General features: G+C 40.2%; 2 protein-coding genes across 9 annotated transcripts in view; one reads left to right on the forward strand and one right to left on the reverse strand.

Moving 5' to 3' along the window:
• ORC3 (origin recognition complex subunit 3) overlaps positions 1 to 6,239 on the reverse strand; it is a 68,981-nt gene extending 62,742 nt beyond the window's left edge. For all 4 annotated transcript variants that reach the window (XM_070376613.1, XM_005902894.2, XM_005902893.2 and 1 more), the window contains exons 1-2: positions 6,176 to 6,239; positions 3,138 to 3,192 (exon numbers count right to left, since the gene is read on the reverse strand). In XM_070376613.1, the coding sequence (XP_070232714.1) occupies positions 3,138 to 3,192; positions 6,176 to 6,199 (79 nt within the window). In that variant the 5' untranslated portion in view covers positions 6,200 to 6,239. The remainder of the gene's footprint in view (positions 1 to 3,137; positions 3,193 to 6,175) is intronic.
• Positions 6,240 to 6,348: 109 nt separating this feature from the next.
• Positions 6,349 to 24,047, forward strand: part of RARS2 (arginyl-tRNA synthetase 2, mitochondrial) — a 90,351-nt gene continuing 72,652 nt past the window's right edge. Inside the window, exons 1-2 of one of the 5 annotated variants that reach the window (XM_070376621.1) lie at positions 6,385 to 6,438; positions 17,321 to 17,496. Coding sequence is in view for 3 of the 5 variants with exons in the window: in XM_070376618.1 (XP_070232719.1) it covers positions 10,416 to 10,493 (78 nt within the window). In the remaining 2 variants the exon portion in view is untranslated. Of the gene's footprint in view, positions 6,439 to 6,532; positions 6,713 to 10,400; positions 10,494 to 14,455; positions 14,711 to 17,320; positions 17,497 to 24,047 lie in introns of those variants that run through there. The other 4 variants (XM_070376619.1, XM_070376620.1, XM_070376622.1 and 1 more) reach the window with 4 other exon arrangements.

The following is a 24,047-nucleotide window of genomic DNA, read 5'->3' on the forward strand; positions in this document are numbered from 1 at the left end:
GACCTGATCAACTTTGCCGGCTGGCACTGGCACCCATAGACGGCAGCCCACCAGGCTCCGACGTCGCTGGGATTCTCCAGGCAAGAACACTGGAGTGGGTTGCCATTTCCTTCTCCAATGCATGAAAGTGAGAAGTGAAAGTGAAGTCGCTCAGTCTTGTCTAACCCTCAGCGACCCCATGGACTGTAGCCTACCAGGCTCCTCCGTGCATGGGATTTTCCAGGCAAGAGTACTGGAGTGGGGTGCCATTGCCTTCTCCGAATTTGAAGAGTAAAAGCATATAAAACATTAAAGTGGTATTACCTTTTATGCTACATCAAAATATATAATTTTAACTATTAAAATTTGGAGGGGAAAAAACAGCAGCAGGACACTTTAACTGCTGTCATTTGTAGATATGGTAGGTAAAAAGTTAAAAAAAGTAAGTATTAAGATAAGCTAAAGAAAGTAAGCTCTCCCTGTTGACAGATTCCTTCCTGCTCCTAGTCTAGCTGCTTTGCTCAGGTGAATACCCCCTGCAGTGCCAGTGCCGCTGCCTGGCCCTCCCTCCCTCCCTCTCCACCTCTTGCCCAGTTGTGTTACAGATGTGCAGTCATCCATACAACGCTGAAGCAAGGGAGAGGTACCATTCTTCTGTTATATATATGCCCAAGTGTCTTCAAGCCAAGGGGACAAATGGTGAGGAATGCAGAGCATCTTCCTACTTCTTTAGGCAATTTGTTTCAAGAACTGAAGCCAGCGAAAGCAAGTGCTAAAATCTGGATTTGTTTTCCTCATTTCTGCTCCATCTTATAATCAGGGTCAATTCCCCCTAAGAGTTTCGTAATAAAACAGTATCTGTTGGCCTTTAATCAGCACATACATACCAAAAAAAAAAAAAAAAAAACCCTCAGGTACTTCAAAGGTCAAACTATATAATTATACATATTCGCTTTATTAACACTAAAAATCTTTAAACAAATCTTAGTAAGTTACAGCTGAAATTCAACACAAAAAGTTCTAAGCAAAAACTTGCCTCATATTATGAGAGACAGTATTAAGTAGTGGTTAGACCGTAGGCTCTGGAATCAGCTTGATTTCAAATTTCAGCTCTGCCACTTGCTAGCACTAGCACTGAGAAAGTTCTTTCTAGTCTAAGTATCCTCACATACTTTAGTGCAGAAAACAGTTTAAAACTGATTTCATAGTTTGCTGAGAGGATTAAACAAATTAACACGTGTGTGTCAGTTGCTCAGTCGTGTCCAACTCTCAGCCACTCCATACATAGACTGTATCCCAGCAGGCTCCTCTCTTCACAGGATTTCCCAGGCAAGAATACTGGAGTGGGTAGCCATTTCCTTCTCCAGGGGATCTTCCCAATCCAGGGATCAAAGCCCAGTCTCCTGCATTGCAGGTGGATTCTTTACAGACTGAGCCACCAGGGAAGCCTAGCTGGTCTCAAACTGATGGATTAACACTTTTAAGGTCTACTTTCTGTGATGATTTAGAAAAATCCAATTTTATATATTTGAACTGTTTATTTTCTTAGCCAAACAATAGGATAGTCCAGTTTTCCTTTTTTAATACAAAATTAGTGCATGAGTATACTTAACTGCACATAATTTTCCCATCGGAATGAATCTTCATAGTACTGAATATTGAGTGGAAATATTCAATATGCCTGAGAGGAGCTTTTAAAAAATACTAACACCTGGGTCCCACTCCCACAGATTCTGATTCAACTGGTCTGGGATAGGGTCTGGGCATCAGCATTTTTAAGAAAGTTGAAATATGAATAAGGTCGACAGACTGTACCACTGTCAGTTTGCTAGTTGTGAAACTGTACTACAGGCACGAGATATGCTACCAACAGGGATAACTGAGTAAGAGTTCAAGCGAACTCTCTCCACTTTTTCTTACAACTGCACATGAATCTACAATTATACTGAAAAAATAATCAGGTTTTTTTTTTTTTAAGTTCCTCAAGTGATTCTAATCTTGGGACTTCCCTGGTGGTCCACTGGCTAAGACTCCGTGCTCCCAATGAAGGGGGCCCAGGTTTGATCCCTTGTTAGGGAACTAGATCCCACATGCTGCAATTAAGAATTCGAATGTGGCAAATGAAGATCCTGTGTGCCACAACTAAGATCCAGAGCAACTAAATAAATATGTAAAAATAACTAATTATAATCTGCAGCCCCAATTAAGAACCAGTGCAATAAACATTTTCTGACTGGTAACAACATCTTAATTTGTTTGAAGTAGTCAAGTCTTCTAACATGACCACTAAACAGATGTTTGGATATAAATAGAAGAAGATAGTATTTTTTTAATAATTTAATTTTATTGAAGTGTAATTTACAAATAATAAAATATGCCCATTTAACAGTTTGGTATGAAGAATTGATGCTTTTGAACTGTGGTGTTGGAGAAGACTCTTGAGAGTCCCTTGGACTGCAAGGAGATCCAACCAGTCCATTCTGAAGGAGATCAGCCCTGGGATTTCTTTGAAAGGAATGATGCTAAAGTTGAAACTCCAGTACTTTGGCCACCTCATGCGAAGAGTTGACTCATTGGAAAAGACTCTGATGCTGGGAGGGATTGGGGGCAGGAGGAGAAGGGGACGACAGAGGATGAGATGGCTGGATGGCATCACTGACTCAATGGACGTGAGTCTGAGTGAACTCCGGGAGCTGGTGATGGACAGGGAGGCCTGGCATACTGCGATTCATGGGGTCGCAAAGAGTCGGACACGACTGAGTGACTGAACTGAACTGAACCAAGGTGTACACTTAACGTAACCATCCTATCTAGAGAACATACCCATCACTCAAAAAAATCCCCCTTGCATTTGTGCAGTCAACTCTCCCTACCTCATTCCAAGAAATCACTGGGATTTTTAAGACAATCTCTTTTGAAGAATGGTAACCCTTTGAGGGAAATTTCAATTTGTCTTTTGAAGGTACATTTGGATCCTCTTTTAGATTAGAGCCTAGGGCAGTGCCCTTACCACTCTGTCCTACGCCTTCGAACATAAATGCTATATCAACACGGTAAGCAAAGCAAGCTTAGGCAAGAGAATTACTAATTTATTAAGAGTTAGGTTAGTTCAGACTTGAGGGAGGAAAACTAACAAATCTCATATTAAGATATTTTACCTATTGGCACAGAGATCTTTCTCTTCTTGAAGTTTGGCTTAAACACAAAGCAACCCTACAAAAAAGAGAGAGAAAAAATAGCATAAAGTCAAAGCAGCCAAGGAGTAGACAAATCTGATTAACATAGTATTTTATGAATAAACAGATTTGTTTAAGGCATTTCTTTAAAGTGCTAAGAAATCTTTCTTCAATCTGAATTATAGAAGGGAAATTCTTAAACAACAAGGGAATTAAATACTTCTTTCTCCTCCCTCCAATGGGAAGCTCTTCTTTGATTTTACTCTTTGGGAGCTAATCTAAGAGACAAAGAAAATAAAAACTGATGAAATTTAAACCCATTAAAGCTCCATTTTTATAAAACCCAGTGAAAAAAGAACATTAACATCAAGATGAGACAAAATACTGACACCTTCCCATCTCTAAAGAAACATTCATTATTTAATTAAATTCCAAGTATCTAGAACCTTGGCAGGACACAGACAATTCTGGCTACTGATTCACCTTATATATCTTTCTTCATCTGAAAAAAAAAATCCTTATTCATTTATCCATTAAAGTTCGACTCCAATTCACCTGCTTTGGGAACCCTTCCCCAATTTCTCTAATCAGAAGAATTATTCCTTCCCCTAATATCTCACAGTACTTGCATATCTTTGTTTTGCTTTGTTTTAAATTATTTTCCCTATGTAAGATAGCTATTTATGACTGTCTCCCCAGTTACTAAGCACCTTCAGAGTACAGACTGCATTTAATTCACAACTGTCTCCCCAGTATTTAGGAATAGTGTTAACATACACATTAGGCAATCAGTATACAAAATGGATGAATGCTTGTCAAATAACTTTTTGGGTAATTTCCTAGCTACACTGAGTTTCATTATTATTTGACTAGTGATACACAGGCCCCAAGCTGCTGGTCCTATGCTTGTTCTACAATCCTAAAGCTGTACCATGGACAGCTTCTTCAAGATTTCCATTTCTATGGAAAATGAAAGAAATATACCTAGGAAAAGCCATCTCGGGATAGACCCAAGGACTGCTGTACAAATATAAACTGGCCATGTGAATTGTTGTTGAGTCGCTAAGTTGTGTCCATGGACAGTAGCCCGCCAGGCTCCTCTGTTTCATGGGATTTTCCAGGCAAGAATACTGGAGTGGGTTACCACTTTCTTCTCCATCGGATTCCAGACCCAAGGATTGAACCCAAGTCTCCTGCGTTGGCAGGCAGATTCTTTACCACTGAGCTACCTAGGAAGCAGGGTCCAAAATAAGAATTGTGTCTTGAACAATTTTATCCGCAAGCCAGTCCATTCTGAAAGAGATCAGCCCTGGGATTTCTTTGGAAGGAATGATGCTAAAGCTGAAACTCCAGTACTTTGGCCACCTCATGCAAAGAGTTGACTCATTGGAAAAGACTCTGATGCTGGGAGGGATTGGGGGCAGGAGGAGAAGGGGACAGAGGATGAGATGGCTGGATGGCATCACTGACTCGACCAACATGAGTCTGAGTGAACTCCGGGAGCTGGTAATGGACAGGGAGGCCTGGCGTGCTGCGATTCATGGGGTCGCAAAGAGTCGGACACGACTGAGCGACTGAACTGAATGGAACGATTTAAAATACACAAGTATTTTTAATTTTTTTTTTTTTTTTTTAAGAAAAATCTTTTGGTGCCATGACAAGCTTGTCACTGCCTCCTTTCTATAGCCACCTGCAATTCAGGAGCAGGAAAAGGAACAATGAAGGAGTGAGATATGAAGAGCCCTGGGAATGGATCCCAATATATGGCAGCGGGAGTAATACCATTATTCACTTTGAACTATTGATCAAGAAATGGTGTTGGAGATGGAAGACGGGAGGAAAGCCAACAGCCAGAAAACATGACAAGGAAAGAGAAGTTTAGTTTAAATAAAAAAGGAAGATGACAGTTCAATAAACCAATAAAACAGTCCTTAAAGATTCTCATTTATGTAAGGTGTCCTTCATAATTATGTCAATACAAGCATCTGTTACGTCATAAATGCTTTCCTGAAAAAAGAAAAAACCATAAACCTCTCACAATCCTGCAAAGTATACAAAAATAAGAAAAGCTTAAGCAACAAAAAGGATTGGGGGACAGACCACTCAAAACCTATGGAACCAACAGGAAAGAAATTCAAAAAAGAGGGGATTTATGTATACATATAGCTGATTCATTTGTTGTACAAGGACAGGACTTAGCAACTGAACAGCAACAGAAACTAACACAACATTGTAAAACAACTATACTCCCAATAAAACCCTTTTAAAACCTATGAACTTTATAACCAGGGCAAAATGCAAACAGCATCAACCCTAAAAAAAAAAAATACTAGCAGTGACAGCTCTTCTGGCATTTGCACGTGGCATCACAGTCGCTCAAACTTCAGTACGCTTGAATCCTACGCTTTGTAGTTTTTCCCAAACATGTACTCTTGCAAAGTACTGAGTCTCATGATTTTATTCTAATGTAGTTTTAATCAAAATTAAAAATTAAATCCATGGTATATCCTTCATTAATTTACTGTTTGAACGCGAGAAAAGTCATTGCAACTATATCTGCATTCACAGGTTTATCACATAACTTAAGTTTCAGGAGCTTCCAGCTGTACTCCTAATATTTCTAAGCGGCACTCAGTGTCTAAAGAGGCACTAAAAGAATTTTCGGTAATGATGAAAGTATCTGCGTCTATTTTGTTTACTACTTGTACCTAACAGCGTTTGGCGCACAATAAACACGAGAAGGAAAAAAGAGGGCAGACTAGGGCACATCCTCCCGGGATCCGACCTCCACAAAGCAGAACTTAAAACCTCCTCCGAGGCAAAACACTAAGGCATTTCGGCGTTTTCGCTACCCAAGCAAAGTTGGCCTGCACCACACGCGGAGCAAAGATGCCTCAGCTCAGCCCGCCGCTCCTGCCCCTCGAGCCAGGACAACTGGACAATGTAACCTTTGCTTCATCCCTCCTTCACAAGAGAATGAGGCAGCTATGGAGTCCTAGTAGGCGCCCGCCCCCACATACCTTGGACACCGAAGAGGTGGCCATGGCTCCAGCAACCTGTGGAACGCCAGATGCACTCGGGATTTCCCGCGCTCCTTCGCGGCAGCGGGGCAGAGGTTAGTAGCGGGCCACGCTGCTGTTTGATTGGCTGGCAGCACCCTTCGGGGCGGGCTTCCGGCGCGCGGAGGCGGGGCGTGCAGAGAAGGGAGGAGCGAAGTTCTGGAGGAACCCGCTTCGTGGAGTCAGACATGGCGTGCGGTTTCCGCAGGTCCATCGCCAGTCAGGTACGGGCCCGGGAACTGGCATATGGTGGACCCCTGAGCCACGAAGCTCCTTTCACCGCTGCGAGCCAGCCCGCAGTCATCGGGAGGCCTCGTGGGTTTTGCTGATACCCTGTTTGTTTTTCCCGCCTGCTTTCGGCTTTCAGGAGGTGCTGGAGCGGCCGAGGCAAACCCGGTCGAGGGTTGAGCCTGCGGCCCAGATCAGTTTTCAGGGTGAAAAGTAAACCTTGAAAGGCGCACATTGCTTCGCTCACTGCTTACCGCCCCGCCGCTCAGTGTGAGTTACCTGGATAGAAAGTCAGTGGGCCATGCCTAGACCCCCTAGAAGTTAGTGTTCTGTTCTCTTAGTGTTGGGCTTCCCTGGTGGCTCAGAGGTTAAAACGTCTACCTCCAATGCGGGAGACCTGGTTCGATCCCCGGATCCTTTCTGGAGAAGGAAATTGTAACCCACTCCAGTACTCTTGCCTGGAGAATCCTATGGACAGAGGAGCCTGGTGGGCTACAGTCCACGGACTTCACTTCACTTCATTTCTCTTAGTGTAGTTGATGGATCTGAATTTCCATCTGAAAAGAGCTAACTTCAAAACGGAGAAGGCAATGGCACCCCACTCCAGTACTCTTGCCTGGAAAATCCCTTGGATGGAGGAGCCTGGTAGGCTGTAGGCTGTAGTCCATGGGGTCGGGAAGAGTCGGACACGACTGAGCGACTTCACTTTCACTTTTCACTTTCATGCTTTGGCGAAGGAAATGGCAACCCACTCCAGTGTTCTTGCCTGGAGAATCCCAGGGACGGGGGAGCCTGGTGGGCTGCCGTCTATGGGGTCGCACAGAGTCGGACACGACTGAAGCGATTTAGCAGCAGCAACAACTTCAAAGCTAGTCATTTCTCTTCCAATCATTTTGACTGCCCGTCCTAGTGTTGTTTTTGGTAACTCCAAATGTAACATGAGGCCCTATTTTTTTTTGATTCTGAGGCATATTGTTCCTGGAAAACATTTTGCCTCTTGAGGGGTGTAGGGGCAGAAGACGCAGCCAAACCAAAGATGAGAAGGAAGGATTTATTACTTGCGCAAGTACGGAGATGTGGGGGTTGCCAATAGTTACCTTTCCCAGAGCAATATCTTCTCAGGTGGCAAAATCGGGGAGGTTTTAAGCTAAAGGTATTGTGCATTTTCGTGAAGGGGCTTGAGCAGGTGAATTCCATATCATATTGAGTCAGTGGTTGAGAGTATAAGGTTTAGTTGAAATCACCAGGGTCAGAAAGGATCAACATCTTCATTCCTTAGGTTCTGACCAGTCCGAGTTCTTAGCTAGCAGATAGTTAACCCTCCTTCACCTGGGTGGATGCCTAGTTCCAGTAGAGAAATTCAAAGTAGATTGTTTTGTGTATCCCCTGAGGGGTAATTAGGATTCTGCCTTCTCCCTACCTGGTTGTTTGATTGCTTTTCCTTTTTTTTCTGTATTCCCTCACTTTCCGAATTTATAACTTTTTGAATCTGCCTGTTTGGAACTCAGGGAAGAGCTAGAGGGCTGAAGGGAACTAGAAAGTTTTTTATACCCAAGAGGGACCCACAGGGTCCTGGTTGGTTTCAGTCCTTTTCCTTTGATGCTCCTCCTCAGTCTTGAGGGGATCGGGTGTTAGATAAGAAAGGGAATAACATTTTGGATTGAGAGGTTAATCGTGAACTTAGCAGAGGAACTCGGTTTTAGGGAGAATCAGTTTCAGTATTTAAACAACTCTGTAGTAAGGATGGAAATAAAACACTGGAATGTTAGAGTTCATCAAAAATAATTCTTTTTTTAGTCTTCCAAAAAAGTAAAATCATGCTATTGAAAGCAAAGAAATAAGAGAATCATGTTAACATGAATAATAAAAACATGTTAGTCATGTAAACTATGTCCAGGGTAGGTAGGTTTGGACCTCAGTGTCCAAGCTTTTGTGTAAGTTGGTTACAAACACCCTGAGGTCAAGATAGTGCCGTTACCAGAAATGTATTGTGTTTAATTTTTCAAAGGCTGTATCCTTCGGGCAATGGCACCCTACTCCAGTACTCTTGCCTGGAAAATCCCATGGATGGAGGAGCCTGGTAGGCTGCAGTCCATGGGGTCGCTAAGAGTCAGACACGACTGAGCGACTTCACTTTGACTTTTCACTTTCATGCATTGGGGGAGGAAATGGCAACCCACTCCAGTGTTCTTGCCTGGAGAATCCCATGGACAGAGGAGCCTGGTGGGCTGCTGTCTATGGGGTCGCACAGAGTCGGACACGACTGAAGCGACTTAGCAGCAGCAGCAGCAGCAGTATCCTTCCTTACAGAGAAAGCAAGTTGGGGAAACAGGAATTAATATGTATTGAGTATATTTGTGCTAATTACTTCACAGTCACATTTAAACCTTGGGACACCCCTGCAATAGAGAAGTATTAACCTTGTGATACAGGTGAGCAAATTGAGATTCAGAGAGATTAAATAACCTACCGAAGAGTTGGTTCATGAACAAAGATCTAACTTTGAAATCAGCTCCTTCCTATACACTGTGCTGTTTAGTTTGTGAAGGCGAGGAGCACAATCCGATCATTAAACAGAATGTAACAGAGTTGTGTGACAACATAAACTAAGATTAAGCAAACATGTATTTCCCCAAACAAGATAATTGAGAGATGATCTGAAACAAGGATAAAAATAAAAATATGTGCAATACATACCTTTATGAATGGGGTTCCTTACCTAATTTAGGAATGAAGGAATATGTTACATGAAAGAGCACATTGATTCAGCAAATTTTGATTAATGAGTCAGTCATTTTTTTTCTTAAATCACTCTTACCTATTGATATTTTTCATCAGCACCTCCCCACCGACAACCAGTTGTTTGTTCTCTGTAGCTATAACTGTTTCTGTTTGCTTATGTTTGATCATTTGTTTTGCATTTTAGATTCCACATAAAAGTGAAACCATACAATATTTGACTTTCTCTGTGTGACATATCAGATAGTGTAATATCCTCTAAATCCATCCTTGTCATCGCAAATGGCAAGACTCCTTTTTTTTTTTTTTAATGGCTGGATAATAGTCCATGGTATACATATACCACATGCTCTTTATCTATACATTTATTGGTGGGCACTTACATTACTTCCATATCTTGGCTATAGTAAATAGTGCTGTAATGAACATAAGAGTGCATATATCTTTTTGAATTAGGGTTTTTATTTTCTTTGGATATATACCTAGAAGTGGAATTCATAGATTGTATGGCAGTTCTTGGAGAAGGCAATGGCACCCCACTCTAGTACTCTCGCCTGGAAAATCCCATGGACAGAGGACCCTGGTGGGCTGCAGTCCATGGGGTCGCGAAGAGTCAGATACAACTGAGCGACTTCACTTTCACTTTTCACTTTCATGCATTGGAGAAGGAAATGGCAACCTACTCCAGTGTTCTTGCCTGGAGAATCCCAGGGATGGGGGAGCCTGGTAGGCTGCCGTCTATGGGGTCGCACAGAGTCGGACACGACTGAAGCAACTTAGCAGCAGCAGCATGGCAGTTCTAGTTTCAATTTTTTGAGAAATCTCCATACTGTTTTCCATAGTGGCTTCACCAATTTACATTCCCAACATCAATGCACAAGGGTTCCCTTTCTCCACATCCTCACTAACACTTGTTATTTGTTGTCCTTTGATAATAGCCATTCTGCCAGATGTGAATTGACATCTCATTGTGGTTTTGATATGCATGTGCCTGATGATTAGTTATGTTGAGCATCTTTTCACGTGCCTATTGGCTGTCTGCATATCTTGGAAAAACGTATGTTCGAGTCCTCTGCCCATTTTTTAATTGGGTTTTTTTTTTTTTTTTTGAGTTGTATGAATTCTTTATATATTTCAGATGCTAATCCCTTGTCTGGAGAAGGCAGTGGCACCCCACTCCAATACTCTTGCCTGGAGAATCCCAGGGACGGCGGAGCCTGGTGGGCTGCCGTCTATGGGGTCACACAGAGTCGGACACAGCAGTAGCAACCCCTTGTCTGGTGTATCATTTGCAATTGTCTTCTCCCATTCAGTAGGTGACCTTTTTTGTTTTGCTGTGCAAAAGTTATTTAGTTTGGTGCAGGCTCGCTCACTTATTTTTTGTTCCTTTTGAAGTACTACTTCTGCCATAGGTCTCAGAGTGTATGATATTTTGTGTGCACCCTTTTAAGAGTGGAGTCTGTTTCCTGCAAACAGACTGGCTCTCCCGAAAGTTAACCCCTCCACCGTTCAAAGCCAAATGTTCTGAGTACTTGTTTTTCTGGTGCAAGACCTCCAGGCTAGGGAGCCTGATGTGGGGCTCGGATCCCCCGCTCCTCTGGAAGAACCTCTGGTCTTGTAATTTTCCTCCCATTTGTTGTCCATTTGGGAGTATGGGTCTTGATTATACTATTCTCCACCTCTCCTAGCCATTGTAGTTGTGGTTCCTTCTTTATATTGTTAATTGTAAGAAGACATTTTTTGCTAGTCTTCAGGTCTTTCTCTTCAATAGTTGACCTGTAAATAGTTGTAATTTTGCTATACCTATTGGAGGAGGTGAGTTCAGGGTCTTCCTACCCAGTCATCTTGGACACTCCTACTAACTGGTTCATGGTCTCATCTTTCCTTCTTGAACACTAGCGACCCAGCTGAGATCTTTTTATGTTGTCATTTCTCTGGTTCTTGGAGTCTAAAGTTTTCTAAGCACTTTCTAAGCACCTAAAGTTTTTAAGCACCTCAGACCCAAAGCTGAAAGTAAATGGAATATGGGTTCTTTCCTGGCATGGCTTTAGAGTAATTTGAGAAACAGTCATATAAACAGGTTGCTGCAGTGCAGTCTGTAACCACTGTATTAAAACCGTGTGTGAAATGCTGAGGGAATATGGAGAAGATAGCCTGTTAGTGTCAGAGAAGGCTTTGTGGAAAAGGTGCTGTTGAGGAGAGGTTGAGTTGCAGTATACTAAGTGAGGAGAGTGAGAGCTTGGTGGGGATAGGATTTTTCATGAAGAGCATGTCCATAGACACATAAGACAGCATGGCATGCTCATGGAACCACAATATTTGGGGATGACTGATTCTTTAGAGTATACCTCTGATGCTTACTTCAGTAAGTTCTTTTGATTCTGTTTTCAAAATAATATCTTGAATTCATCCACTCTTTTCCCATTGCTGCTGTTCCTTCTTTCCCCCAACCCCAAGCCAAACCACCATTGTCACCTGCATCAGCTCCTTACAGCAGCATTCTGATGGGTCTTTCTGTCTCCATTCTTGCCCTCTCTCCAATCCATTCTCTTTATAGCAACAAAAGTGACTTCTGGAGCATAAATCAGATCACTTATCTGTTTAAAACTACACAAACTCACTGTCAGAACCTTAACATCTTTCTTTCCAACAGTAATTCATGCCACTCTAGCCCTTTCTGTAGGATTGTAGCCGCACTGTAATTTTCTTATTTTCCAACCTAGTAAGTTCTTTGCATTGCCATCACATTCAGATTGCATAGATTATTCCCTGTGCCTTGAAGAAATGCACTTTGTACTATGACTTCCTATACTAGATGGAAGTTGCACAGAACAATAGTTTGTAATCTGTGTGCATTCTTTTCTATTCTGTACTGCTTCATTTTCCCACAGAAATCCTGGTTGGAACTCACTGAATTTATTCCCAACTGACAACCTATGGTTTGATAAATATGTCCTCCAGTTGTTCTCCGTCTCAGTCCCTTGTCTGCTTCTGTCATAACACTTTTGAGTTAATTATTTTGTCATGGTTTACTTGTTTTGGTGTATGTTATAAGCGTCATGAAGACAGAGAGCATGTTTTCTTCACTGTTCTTTGCCCAGATCAGCAAAGTGCCTGAAAAATACTTGTTGGGATGTAATATAAACTTTTCAGTTTCTCCAAATAAGTTCATAATTTTAAAACTGTGAGATGACATGGTAAAAGGGTGCAAAGAATTCAAACTCCAGTCCTTTCATTAATGTAACAGATTTACTCTTGGCAGCTTTTAATTAATCTGTCAGCTATCAGATGATGGTATTGATTGCTAATTTATTGCAAGGATTGATGATGATGATGATGATATGGAATATCTTACTTGTACCACGCAGCATTTTACTGAACTTTACAGGGCTATTGATAAGCTTTAATAATGTAATATTAGCACAGAGGGCTTAGTGTTGAAAACTGTGAAGAGTTTGTGATTTTACTCTACAAGTTAGTCAGCCACAGTTCATGGACAGTGGCAGAAAATATAAGAGCCCTGGGAGAAAGGATTATATTATTTCATTATTCCCAGCAAAAGTAGTAGCCAGAGTATCAACATTTTCTTGTGTGGATTCCCCAAGCTCCAACTCTTCCCAGAGGGCCCTGTGCAGAGGGTCAGAGGATGTGTGTTATATAGGAGAGGACCCTGAGACTTTTGTAATGACAGCAGGCATTTTCCCCTTTATTCTGATGTGCAACACTATTTTTGTCTCACATAGCTATCTGTAATACAAATATCCTTGAAAAGATAGTCCAGGACAAAGAGCAGTTGGGTTTTGCATAAGACTTGCAGAAACTTAGAGTCCCATAGAGATTTGTCTCCCAACCCTCAGCACAGTGGTATGTAGATGAGGTGTTCAATACTTGATATTAGCATCTCATTTAATCATCTCACTCATCTTATGCTCTTGGCAGCATTATCTCCACTTCATAGAGGAGGACACTTAGACTCAAGAAGATGGAGAGAATAAAGTCACAGAGCTACAGAACTGTGGAGTTCAGTGACTAACCAACCCAACTGATTCAAAACACACATTGTTTGGATTCTGCACTATGACCTTGGTAAAATGTTCAGCACTCTTGTCTGGCTCAGAAACATAATGACACGGTACAGATTTGTTTCCCTTTCTCACTTGCTTTTCCTTTAGGTTTTGATGCTGAGGATAAATTAAGCCAGTTCATTTTAATTCCTTTTAATTTTGAAGCAATTTCAAACTTACGGAAAAGTTGTAAGAGTAGTAGAGAGAACTCCGTACACCCTTTTTCCAGATTCACCAATAAATGTGTTACACATTTGCTTCATCATTATCTTTATATCTGTATGATCTGTTTTGTTGTATCATTTGAGAGTAGGTTTCATAAATTAACTCCTAATGAACTTTCATAAATGAACCTCCCAATACCCAACTGTTTACTTCTAAGAACAAGGCTTACCTTAGATAACCACAGTTCAGTTACTAGATTCATATCACACTGATAGACTTTTTCTAAAATTTAATTTACAATCCATTCCTGTTTTGTTGATGTTTTTCAACAGCCTTTTTTTCCAGTATAGGCTCACTGCATTTCATTGTTATGTGACTGTTATATTTTAAAGACCTTAAGCTCCCCTCCTCACTAATTTATTATCTATTGAATATATAAATTGATAGAGGAGATACACTGATAACAGTGAATAGCAGACACAGCTCCCTGACTGCTGAGTTGTGTTGTCAAATCTCATGACCTCAAGGAGCTGTTAAACCAGTCCAGTTGTTGTCATCTAGTCCTAAGCTGGAGTATCTCCCCAACATAAATTTTGCAGCTTAGGCCTGGTAATTTGGGAAGATACTCTCACACATTCGGGTGAACCACAGCAACGACTGTATTATCTAAATGTGTAGTTTACTTCCAACCTGTTCTTACAGGCTCACCAGCATTCAGTTCAGCTTCAAACCACAAGTTCTTTAAGACTCGTGCTAAATTTCTTTCATTATAAATAACTGCAGGTAACTTACTGTCAAATCACTTGGGAAGTTCTTTTTTGATTTAGGTCATACCTTTGACTATGCCAAAGCCTTTGACTGTGTGGATCACAGCAAACTGTGGAAAATTCTTCAAGAGATGAGAATACCAGGCCACCTGACCTGCCTCCTGGGAAATCTGTATGCAGGTCAGGAAGCAACAGTGAGAACTGGACATGGAACAACAGACTGGTTCCAAATCGGGAAGGGAGTAAGTCAAGGCTGTATATTGTCACCCTATATGCAGAGTATATCATGAGAAATGCTGGGCTGGACAAAGCACAAACTGGAATCAAGATTGCTGGGAGAAAATATCGATAACCTCAGATATGCAGATGACATCATCCTTACGGCAGAAAGTGAAGAAGAATGAAAGAGCCTCTTGGTGAAAGTGAAAGAGGAGAGTGAAAAAGTTGGCCTAAAACTCAACATTCAGAGGACTAAGATCATGGCATCTCGTCCCATCACTTCATGGCAAATAGATGGGGAAGCAATGGAAACAGTGAGTGACAAACTTTATTTTTGGGGGCTCCAAAATCACTGCAGATGGTGACTGCAGCCATGAAATTAAGAGATGCTTGCTCCTTGGAAGGAAAGTTATGACCAACCTAGACAGCATATTAAAAAGCAGAGACATTACTTTACCAACACAGGTCCGTCTAGTCAAGGCTATGGTTTTTCCAGTAGTCATATATGGATGTGAGAGTTGGACTATAAAGAAAGCTGAGCGCGGAAGAATTAATGCTTTTGAACTGTGGTGCTGGAGAAGGCTCCCGCAAAGAGTCGGACACAACTGAGCAACTGAACTGAACTGAAGTTTCAGTTGATACCTTGTTTGCTGACTATTTGAGTCTGAACTAGTTCAGACCTGAAGAAATTCTGCACATGTGGGAATATTGGTGCACTGGCTCTTGCTGGCAAACATACACCTGGGATCTGGTTATAGTAGAGTCAGAAATGAGGAGTAACCAAGGATAATTGATAGTTTAAGTAATTCAGAATCTGGAAAAAAGATTGATCATCTTTCAAGAATTTTGAAACTCATTGCCTTGTAGACTGTTATCTGGATAAAAATATAGAATTAATTTTCTATAAGGTATCAGTTCTGCCACATATATGTTTGGTTGCTAAAGCATAAGGATCTTTTTTTCATCAGCTAAATTAGGATTTTTTGTGTGGTTATTGGAGATTTTGATCTGGAACCTGGCAAGTTAAACTCCTAACTGAATTTCAAGTCTATGTAGACTAGCCACACTGATAGTATATTTTTTTGACTCTGTGTTCAGTTCCTGACTACCAAATGTAGGACTTATGTGTGCCTGTGTGTAAGGGAAACAAATTGTTGAGAACTGCCCTCAAGCTGATTAATTATTGTCTTTTTCATGCCAGGTATCCTGGGAGCCAGGTTCTGTTACATTGGAATCTTTGACTTTAGGTTGCCAAATCCAAGGTTTAGAATTGTACCTGGCACATTGTCAGCATTCAGTAGGTGTTATTATTGTGTTATTCATGAGAATCTCTGGTGATAGGTTCCCAAACCAGATCTGGCATATGTGAATTTTCACTTTGATTCTCCCTTTTAGACATGGTTCTGCTTTCAACCTCAGGGTTCCTCTTTGCTCAGTTGTAAGTTATTTAGTTTATTTTTCAAGGACTGTGCCTTGTGGATTTTATTCCTCTGTCTTCAGGTTTAAATTTTTGAGCCTTAGTCTTCTTTTAGTGCTTTATTTTCAACTAAATAAACTTCTGACATATTCTTTAAAAAAATTTTCTTTCACTATTATGAGGCCTCAAGTGGATAGCTAGCAAAATGCCCTTGTTATATCTGTGGTAGCCCCAGATGAAACCCAGGAGAACACTTTTACCTAAAGGGAAATAAAAAAGAAATCTGTAGCCAAAGAAACTCTTAGGTCACTTTCTCATCAGAGAAAACACTAATTTCAATCTCAGAGACAGTTGAAGAAAGTCCTATTATTTCCAGAATAGTTTGGAACCTATGAGACTGTAAGGAAATGAAAAACCATGCTCTCCAATATTTGACAGTGGTTCTTAATGTTTTCTTATTTTTGTGTATTTGCCCCATCCATTTGAATTATACTCCTTGAATTAAAAACCCTCCCTCAATTGGGCACTGATTGTTAACATGGGAGGCAGCTGGTTTCTCCTTTTGCAATTTGTCTCTAGCTTTGTCTACTTGAGACGAGAATCACCTGAGAAGCATTAAAAACAATTCCTAAGCCCAGGTCCCTTGGGCTGTAATGGGGTAGGGGCCTTGAAGTTCTAAACCTTATCAGGTGATTCTGATATTCACTCAGGCTTGATAGCAGCTAGCTAAAGATGACCAGCAGCGGAAAGGTATGGTACAGTGGTCCCCATGTTTTACTTCAGATTAGAATCAATCCCAAGAGCTTTTTAACATCTGTTGCTCAGGTCACACCCTGTATTAATTAGAATATTTGCATGTGGGAGCCAGACTCCAGTGTTTTCTAAAGATCCCTGGGTCATTCCCATGGGCAGCAAAATGTGGAAACCCCTGGTATAGTGATTAAGAACAGAAGATACAGGTTTAAATCCAGCTTCTCTGATAAGTAGGTAAGTTCACTGTACTTCATTTGTAAAATGGAAAATTATTTAGCTCCCTTATAGACTTGGCATTAAGATTCAATGAATTAATAGAGTGCTCAGGATTGTGTTTTATATATTGTATAAATGTAGTACTCATTAGTCATTATTATCTCAGAGTTTTGAGGATGTGGTATTTTGAACCACCTTTCCACACTACTACCCCCAGAGGCTGGAGTTGGGGACCTAATTATTATCCACTAGCCTAGGTAAAAACTTTAGCACCTGTTTGGTCAGGCCATTCAAGATGGCTGTTCCCTTGCTCTCTGTATTCTCTGCTGACCAGGCCCTGCTTCACCCACATGACTATCCAATCCTCTTAATTATAGAGCTTACTCAGTTACTGCCTTCTTTCTTGAACCCTCCCTCAGCTGCTGGTTTTTCTGGTAACTGGTGAGCCAACCTGATGGCAGTTCCGCCTATAAATGAATGGTAGCTCCTTCTTCCCCCAAGTAGCAAAAATGGCTGTTGTGTCTTGTCTGCTCTACAGGGTGGGATGTTTTCCAGGTCCTAGGCTTCAGACGGGAGAAGGCAACGACACCCCAGTCCACTACTCTTACCTGGAGAATCCCAGGGACGCGGGAGCCTGGTGGGCTGCCGTGTATGGGGTGGCACAGAGTCGGACATGACTGAAGCGACTTAGCAGCAGCAGCAGGCTTCAGACATGTAAGATTTTTCTATCTGATAAATCATTAGTGTCTGTCACTGTCTCCTGGTCCCTTTTTTTGGTCTCCAGGCTGGGCATCAACAAGGCTTTCGGGCCTGCAGGGTGCAGTGCAGCAACCCTACATGAAGTTAGGTAACCAGAAAACTGTGTATCTGAACGATACTGCTTAATTTTCAACAGGAATTCCTTAACAGTAGATACTTTTATAAAGTTGTGCATAAAGTAAAAAAACCTTTCTCATTTTTGCAAAAGTAATACCTGCTTATTGTAAAGAATTACAATAAAAAAGGTACCAAGAATATTTTTAAAAATCTCCCCCATAAGTAGTTATCACTAATGTTGACCTTTATTTTAGATACATTTCATTGCAGGTATACAGGTGGAAAAAAGGATAGATAGGCTTTTTATAAAAATTGGGCTGTATTGTAACCAGTTTTTTTTTTTAAGCTTTACAATGAATAATGTCCGACTGCTAAAAGTATACTATCCTGATTCCTCATATATTCGTAACCTAAATGTAGTTTTAAGTAAAAAGTGTTAAACACAGTTTAGCCTGAATTTAACAGTAGCAACAAAAGTACATTTCAAAGAATTATTGATATATTTTCTAAATGAGCCCTCATTTTCTAATGAGCAGTTAACAGATCATGAACAGCATCACAGTTTGGAGCGTTATTTTTTTTTTTAATCTTAATGTTTCAGAGACTCATCTCTACAGAGAACAAACTGGTGATTACCAAAGGGGAGGGGCTGGGGGAATCAGACAAAAGAGGTAAAGGGAATTAAGATGTGCAAGCTTCCAGCTGTAAAATAATTGTCACCAGACACAATGTACGCATAAAGAATATAGTCAGTAACGTAGCAACTTTGTATGGTGATAGATAGTAGCTGCACTTACTTTGGCTGTCATTTCATGCAACACTGTTGTACACCTGAAACTAATATAACATTGAATGTTAATTTCTTAAAATCTTGATGTTTCAGATTTAGGCAGTATACATGACACTCTTAAGGCTGGTGTAACTTTCCTCTACCTTTTCAGTAACTTTGTCAAAGTTAGTAACACTTATTAATGATATCTGCATACTTCTATTTTTAATTAAATACAATGCTTACCTGGTATATGACCAATCTTCTGATACATGGCTTAATTGGCTGCCTTTGTTTATGAGTAGATTTTTCAAGAAGGGCATTATTTTTTTAACTTTTTTTAGAAAGAAATTATGACTTTTCAGATAAAAAAAAATCCTAGGCATATCAAAAGGAGGGTTAATCACTGGAAAATTAGCGTGTTTAAAAAAACTATGAAAATAGTAGATTTAGGAATAATATTAAAAATCTTTGTTTTAGAAATAAAGCAATAACACCAGATTGTTTAGTTCTGACTTTGATTTTCCAAAGTCTGATACCACAGATGCAAACACCATACAATAATCTAATGTTATTTAAAATTTTTCTGATTTTCATATATTGGCAACTAATTCAATTTAAAAACCAACTGAGCAGATGAAATAAGTGTATCATTTTGTAGCTTCTCCAGTAGATGAAACTCGCCTTATATAAATTCTAAATTATTTGCTTTAACCAGAATGTGATCTTTGTGAATAGTTAGCATGGTGACAAAGTAAAATACATTTATTTCATCTCTGGAGTCTTCTTGATTGGGTGCTTTATTTTTGAAATTTAGTGACTTGACCAGGATGTGTCATTTTCTGTTTCTGTCATTGTGTTTTTTTGATGTAGTCATTTATTTTGATCTGTAGATTCCATTTGTTTGTCTCTTTTTTCCCTTTTAAGACAGTCTTTAATCATGGAGAATACTATTAATACCCATGTACCCATCACCCAACCTGAGAAATAAACTATTACAAATACTATTAAAATCCCCTGGGGATCCATCCCTGGTTGCAAACTCTCTTCACATATGAGGTTTTGTGTTTATCATATCTGTGCATGTGACTTACTACCTACGAAAGTACTCCTATATAGTATTCTTTTGCAAGTTATTAAATTTTATATAGGCAGTAATCAAATTTTAGTTATCCTCTGCATGTTGGGGTGTTTTGTTGTTGTTTCTTTGCTTCAAATATTAAAAGATTTCTCCATAATGGTGCACAGAGATCAAGTTCTTTCATTTTACTGGTGAGTGGTGTGCCATGGCAGTAATACACCACAATTTAGATTTAGTTCTTTATTTCAGGGATGCTTTCCCTTTTATTGACAATTATGCCCTGTTACCTAGGTCACACCTGATTCTAGCTGCCACTGATGTGAACAGTTTCACATGTGCTTCCATTTACTTACCATCGACAGCGCTTCATCCTGTCAAAAAGCCTGCTACCAACACAGACTCAGCTTGGGTGGAGTGAACACTCTCATGGAACTCCCGCTCAATCACTGAGAGATGGAGGCTCCTGCTCCCTACTTTTGGATAGACACTTTCAGTATACATTGTATACAAAAGTAAGATAGAAATTAAGCCGCTGTTGCCTGCATCAGTGACCTTGATAGCACTATCTTATATTTACTTCTTCTCTTCTCTCACTCTCCCCCATATATCACTTCTGCTCTCAGGAGTCACTTCCCAGATAAACTGCCTGCACGCAGTCCTTTTCCCAGGCCCCGCTTCTGGGGGAGCCACAATATAAATCTATGAGTACTTTCTATTTTTCTTAGGTTTTGTTCATTCATTTCTATGACTGCTGGTAAATGAGACTAAGGTAGGAGCCCTGCTAAATAAGGCTGCTCCATTCTGTTTGAGAATCTTTTGCATCTCTTCTTGGCACGCTAGCGTGTGGGTTTGTGCTTTGTCTCTCTAGACTTACTGCAGCTGGAGAGCCAGTGTACCTCTTCTTCCTGTTCACTTGCTTCTTTGCTGCTGGTGTTGTGTTTTTTAATTTTTAATTGAAGGAGGATTGCTTTTCAGTATTGGTTTGATTTCTGCCATACATCAACATGAATTAGCCAAAGGTGACAAATGTCCCCTCCCTCTTTAACCTCCCTCCCACCTGCTACTCCTTCCCACCCCTCTAAGTTGTTACAGAGTCCTAGTTTGAGTTCCCTAAGTCCTACAGCAAATTTCCATTGGCTATCTATTATTTTAGGGACACAAGTTACCCTAAGGTTGAGTTATCTTGTACCCAATTTTATTTATCTTTGTCTGATTGCTTTATGTTTTTTTAAAATGTATATTCTCTGATTATCTTAGCCCTTTTATGTTCTATTTTCAGTTCTGACTACACTCTTCCTTTGTATTTAATTATTAGTTCTATAATGTTTGATCATCAGACTCCATTTTTATTTCACTCTGTTTCAGTCATTTAGTTCTTGTTATTATATTCAGACATCTTGAAGCCCTTGTGAAGAATGTCTTTGTATTAAATTGTATTTTTCTTCTAGAGTTCTTTGATCTCTTGTATGCCACATTCATTATTTTTTTTTTTTCTTGCAGTCCCTGCCCCTGCTCTCTCCTTATCGAGCTGTCTTTCAGTTTGTCTGTTTTTCATGCCTGTTCTTTTTCATCTTACTAGTGCTTGACAGCTCTGCCCAGACTTCATATTTGCTTCCTGATTGTGTGGGCAACTTCCTTACTCTCCATATCAGCATTATTCTTGGCTCAGCTCACTTTTGTGGTTACAAAATATACACTCTGCAGCTTTCTACTCCTCTTCTGTCTCTCCAGGAGGTCGTGGTGACCTGTACACATTACTCCTGAACTCTGACTTGGCATATTTTTTGCTGCTAGTTCTGACATTTTTCTGTCTTCCTATAAAAATTTCTCCTATGACTCTTCCTGCCCATGCAACACAATATCAGGATTTACTCCCTGTGATTGGGGCGTATATTGTGTTTCCATTGTGGAGGCCCTCAGATTCTAGCCCTAGAATCTTCACTTCTGCTGGAAAGTGCCCTAAATCACTTCTCTGTTTTACCCGTTCTTGCCTGCAGTTCTGTAGCATCTATCAGTCATAGATGGGTTGGTGGGGGTGGGGGGGGCAGGCAGGGTGGAGAATTCAATGTTTTCTCTCCAGATTTGGTGTATTAATGAGGTTGTTAATTCACTTTAGGAGCCTTGCCAAACAGCTGCTCCATTTCTTCTCAGAATCTGCTGTATCTTTCCTTGGTTTCCATTCTTGAAGTTTATAACTTTGAGCTGTGCCTATCATATTGTATTTGTTGATGGAGAACCAACCAACCTCTAACCTTCCCTCCTTTCTCCTTTTCTTTCTTCCTTCCTTTTCATTTTAATTTGTTAATGGGTAGGAAATGGGAGATGATTAAAGAAGACTTCTTTCTACTACTTAATCCCCAAGTCTGTCTTTTGGGTTTTAATTGTGGGAAAATACACATAGCGGGCAAGTACACATAGTTGGATGGCATCACTGACTCCATGGACATGAGTTTGAGCAAACTCCGGGAGATAGTGACAGACAGGAAAGCACAGTGTGCTGCAGTTCATTGGGGTCGCAGAGTCGGACACGACTGAGCAACTGAACAACAACACATAACCAAATTTACCATTTTTTTATAGTGTTTTTTTATTGAAGTACAGTTGATTTACAGTGTTTAATTTCTGCTGTACATCAAAGTAATTCAGTTACACACATATATATATACATTCTCTTATATTTTGCATGATGGTTTATCATATGATACTGACTATGTTAATAGTTCTCTATGCTATACGGTAAGATGTTATTTATCCATTCCATATATAATAGCTTACATCTACTAACTCCAGCCTCCCACTCCACCTCTCCTTCACAAGTCTGCTCTGTTTGTCCATGAGTCTCTGTCTTGTAGATAAGTTCATTTGTGTCATATTTTTAGATTCCACATATTTGTTGTTCGTTGGCTCAGTTGTGCCCGACTCTTTGCAACCCCGTGGACTGCAGCGCGCCAGGTTTCCCTGTCCTTCACCATCTCCTGGAGATTCCACATATAAGTGATACCATTTGTTATTTGTCTTTCTCTTTGGCTTACTTCACTTATTATGATAAATTCTGGTTGCATCCATGTTGCTGCAGATGGCTTTATGCTTTTTATGGCTGAGTAGTATTCCATTGTGTGAGTTTCAGTTTTACTCAGGGACCTTGCTGCTGCTACTGCTAAGTCACTTCAGTCGTATCCGACTCTGTGCGACCCCATAGACGGCAGCCCACCAGGCTCCCCCATCCATGGGATTCTCCAGGCAAGAACACTGGAGTGGGTTACTCAGGGACCTTACTGATGACTGTAGCCTGGGAGACCGCCACTTTGCAGCTCTGAGTGAATTGCTCTAAAGAGGTAGGAAGAGAAGCCAGTTGAGTCGTGGCTGTTGGCTAGGGAATGCGTACAGTCAAGCTTACATCTCAGTAAGAGATTACAGCTAATCACAAGGAACAAATGTCTCAGTTAATTATTTCAGTGCTGCTTCAGATATAGGAAGGTTCAAGAATCTGGGTTATTAAAATTCTTGCTGAGATGTACATAGACCTTTCTAAAGGGGCCTGATTTTCCAAAGCACAGAATGCCTCATTTTTTTTGTCGGGTGTATTATTGGTCAGCAACTACAGTGGCTAATGACTTAATTTGTTTATAACTGCATGACAGTCTTTTATTTTTCAGCAGAGTTTAGATATATTTAAAATAGGCAAAAATATAATAGAAGAATAGGCAGAAGATCTTATTGCTATGGATAAGTTTGAAAGACATGGCCGAAATAAAACCCTTTAAAGGAAGAAGGAAATAATACTTATTACATGCTTGTTATGTGACACAATTTTGTTAGTCTTCACAAGAGCCCTAGTTTATTATTAATAGATTTGTTATCCCTGCTTTTCAGATAGGAAAACTTAAGCTCATTGATGTAAAATGACTTTCTCAAGGACTCATAGATAGTAAAAGTGGACCCTTTATTATTGATGTAGCTGTACTGGCAGGAACATTTTGCAATATAAACATGAACTATTACAGTCTTTATTTGGTAAATGCTTTGGAACTATTTATCCACTACTGAGCAAGTGTCTTAAGGAAAAAAAGCCTTTTTTGTAAAGTATACAGTAATTCAATTCCTAAAGGCTAGAATTTAAAAAGAAAGACTGCACTCTGAGATTTAAACTTAAAGAATCAGCATATGCTAGATCAAAGCAGAACTACAGAGTATCCTAAACATAAATGATAGCTCCAGGTCTGCAAGTTTTAACCTTTTTTTAGGTTTATGAAATTTACCAATTTATTTTGATATTAGGGTAGATATTATTACTCATAATGGGGGTAGTGGCTTTAGTTTCATTCCTCTCCTTCTGAACACTTACAAACACCTCTGAAGAGGATTAAGATTGCTTCTTAATCTCTTCCAACGTTCTTTTTTTATTCACCCCGTTGTTCCCTTTCCCTTCTCTCACCAGCTATGACTTGACCATTGCAGAGGTTGCATAAAGATTGAGGAATTAGGGGAGAAAGGTGAAGACAGTTTTAAATTCATATGACTGTACTGCTGTTTCACTGTTTTGTTTTCATACATTTCTCTTTGAAAGGATATAGATGTGACATAGAGATTAAATGTAGG

This window comes from Bos mutus, chromosome 9 (genome assembly GCF_027580195.1).
Source record: "Bos mutus isolate GX-2022 chromosome 9, NWIPB_WYAK_1.1, whole genome shotgun sequence".
Classification (NCBI taxonomy): Eukaryota; Metazoa; Chordata; class Mammalia; order Artiodactyla; family Bovidae; genus Bos; species Bos mutus.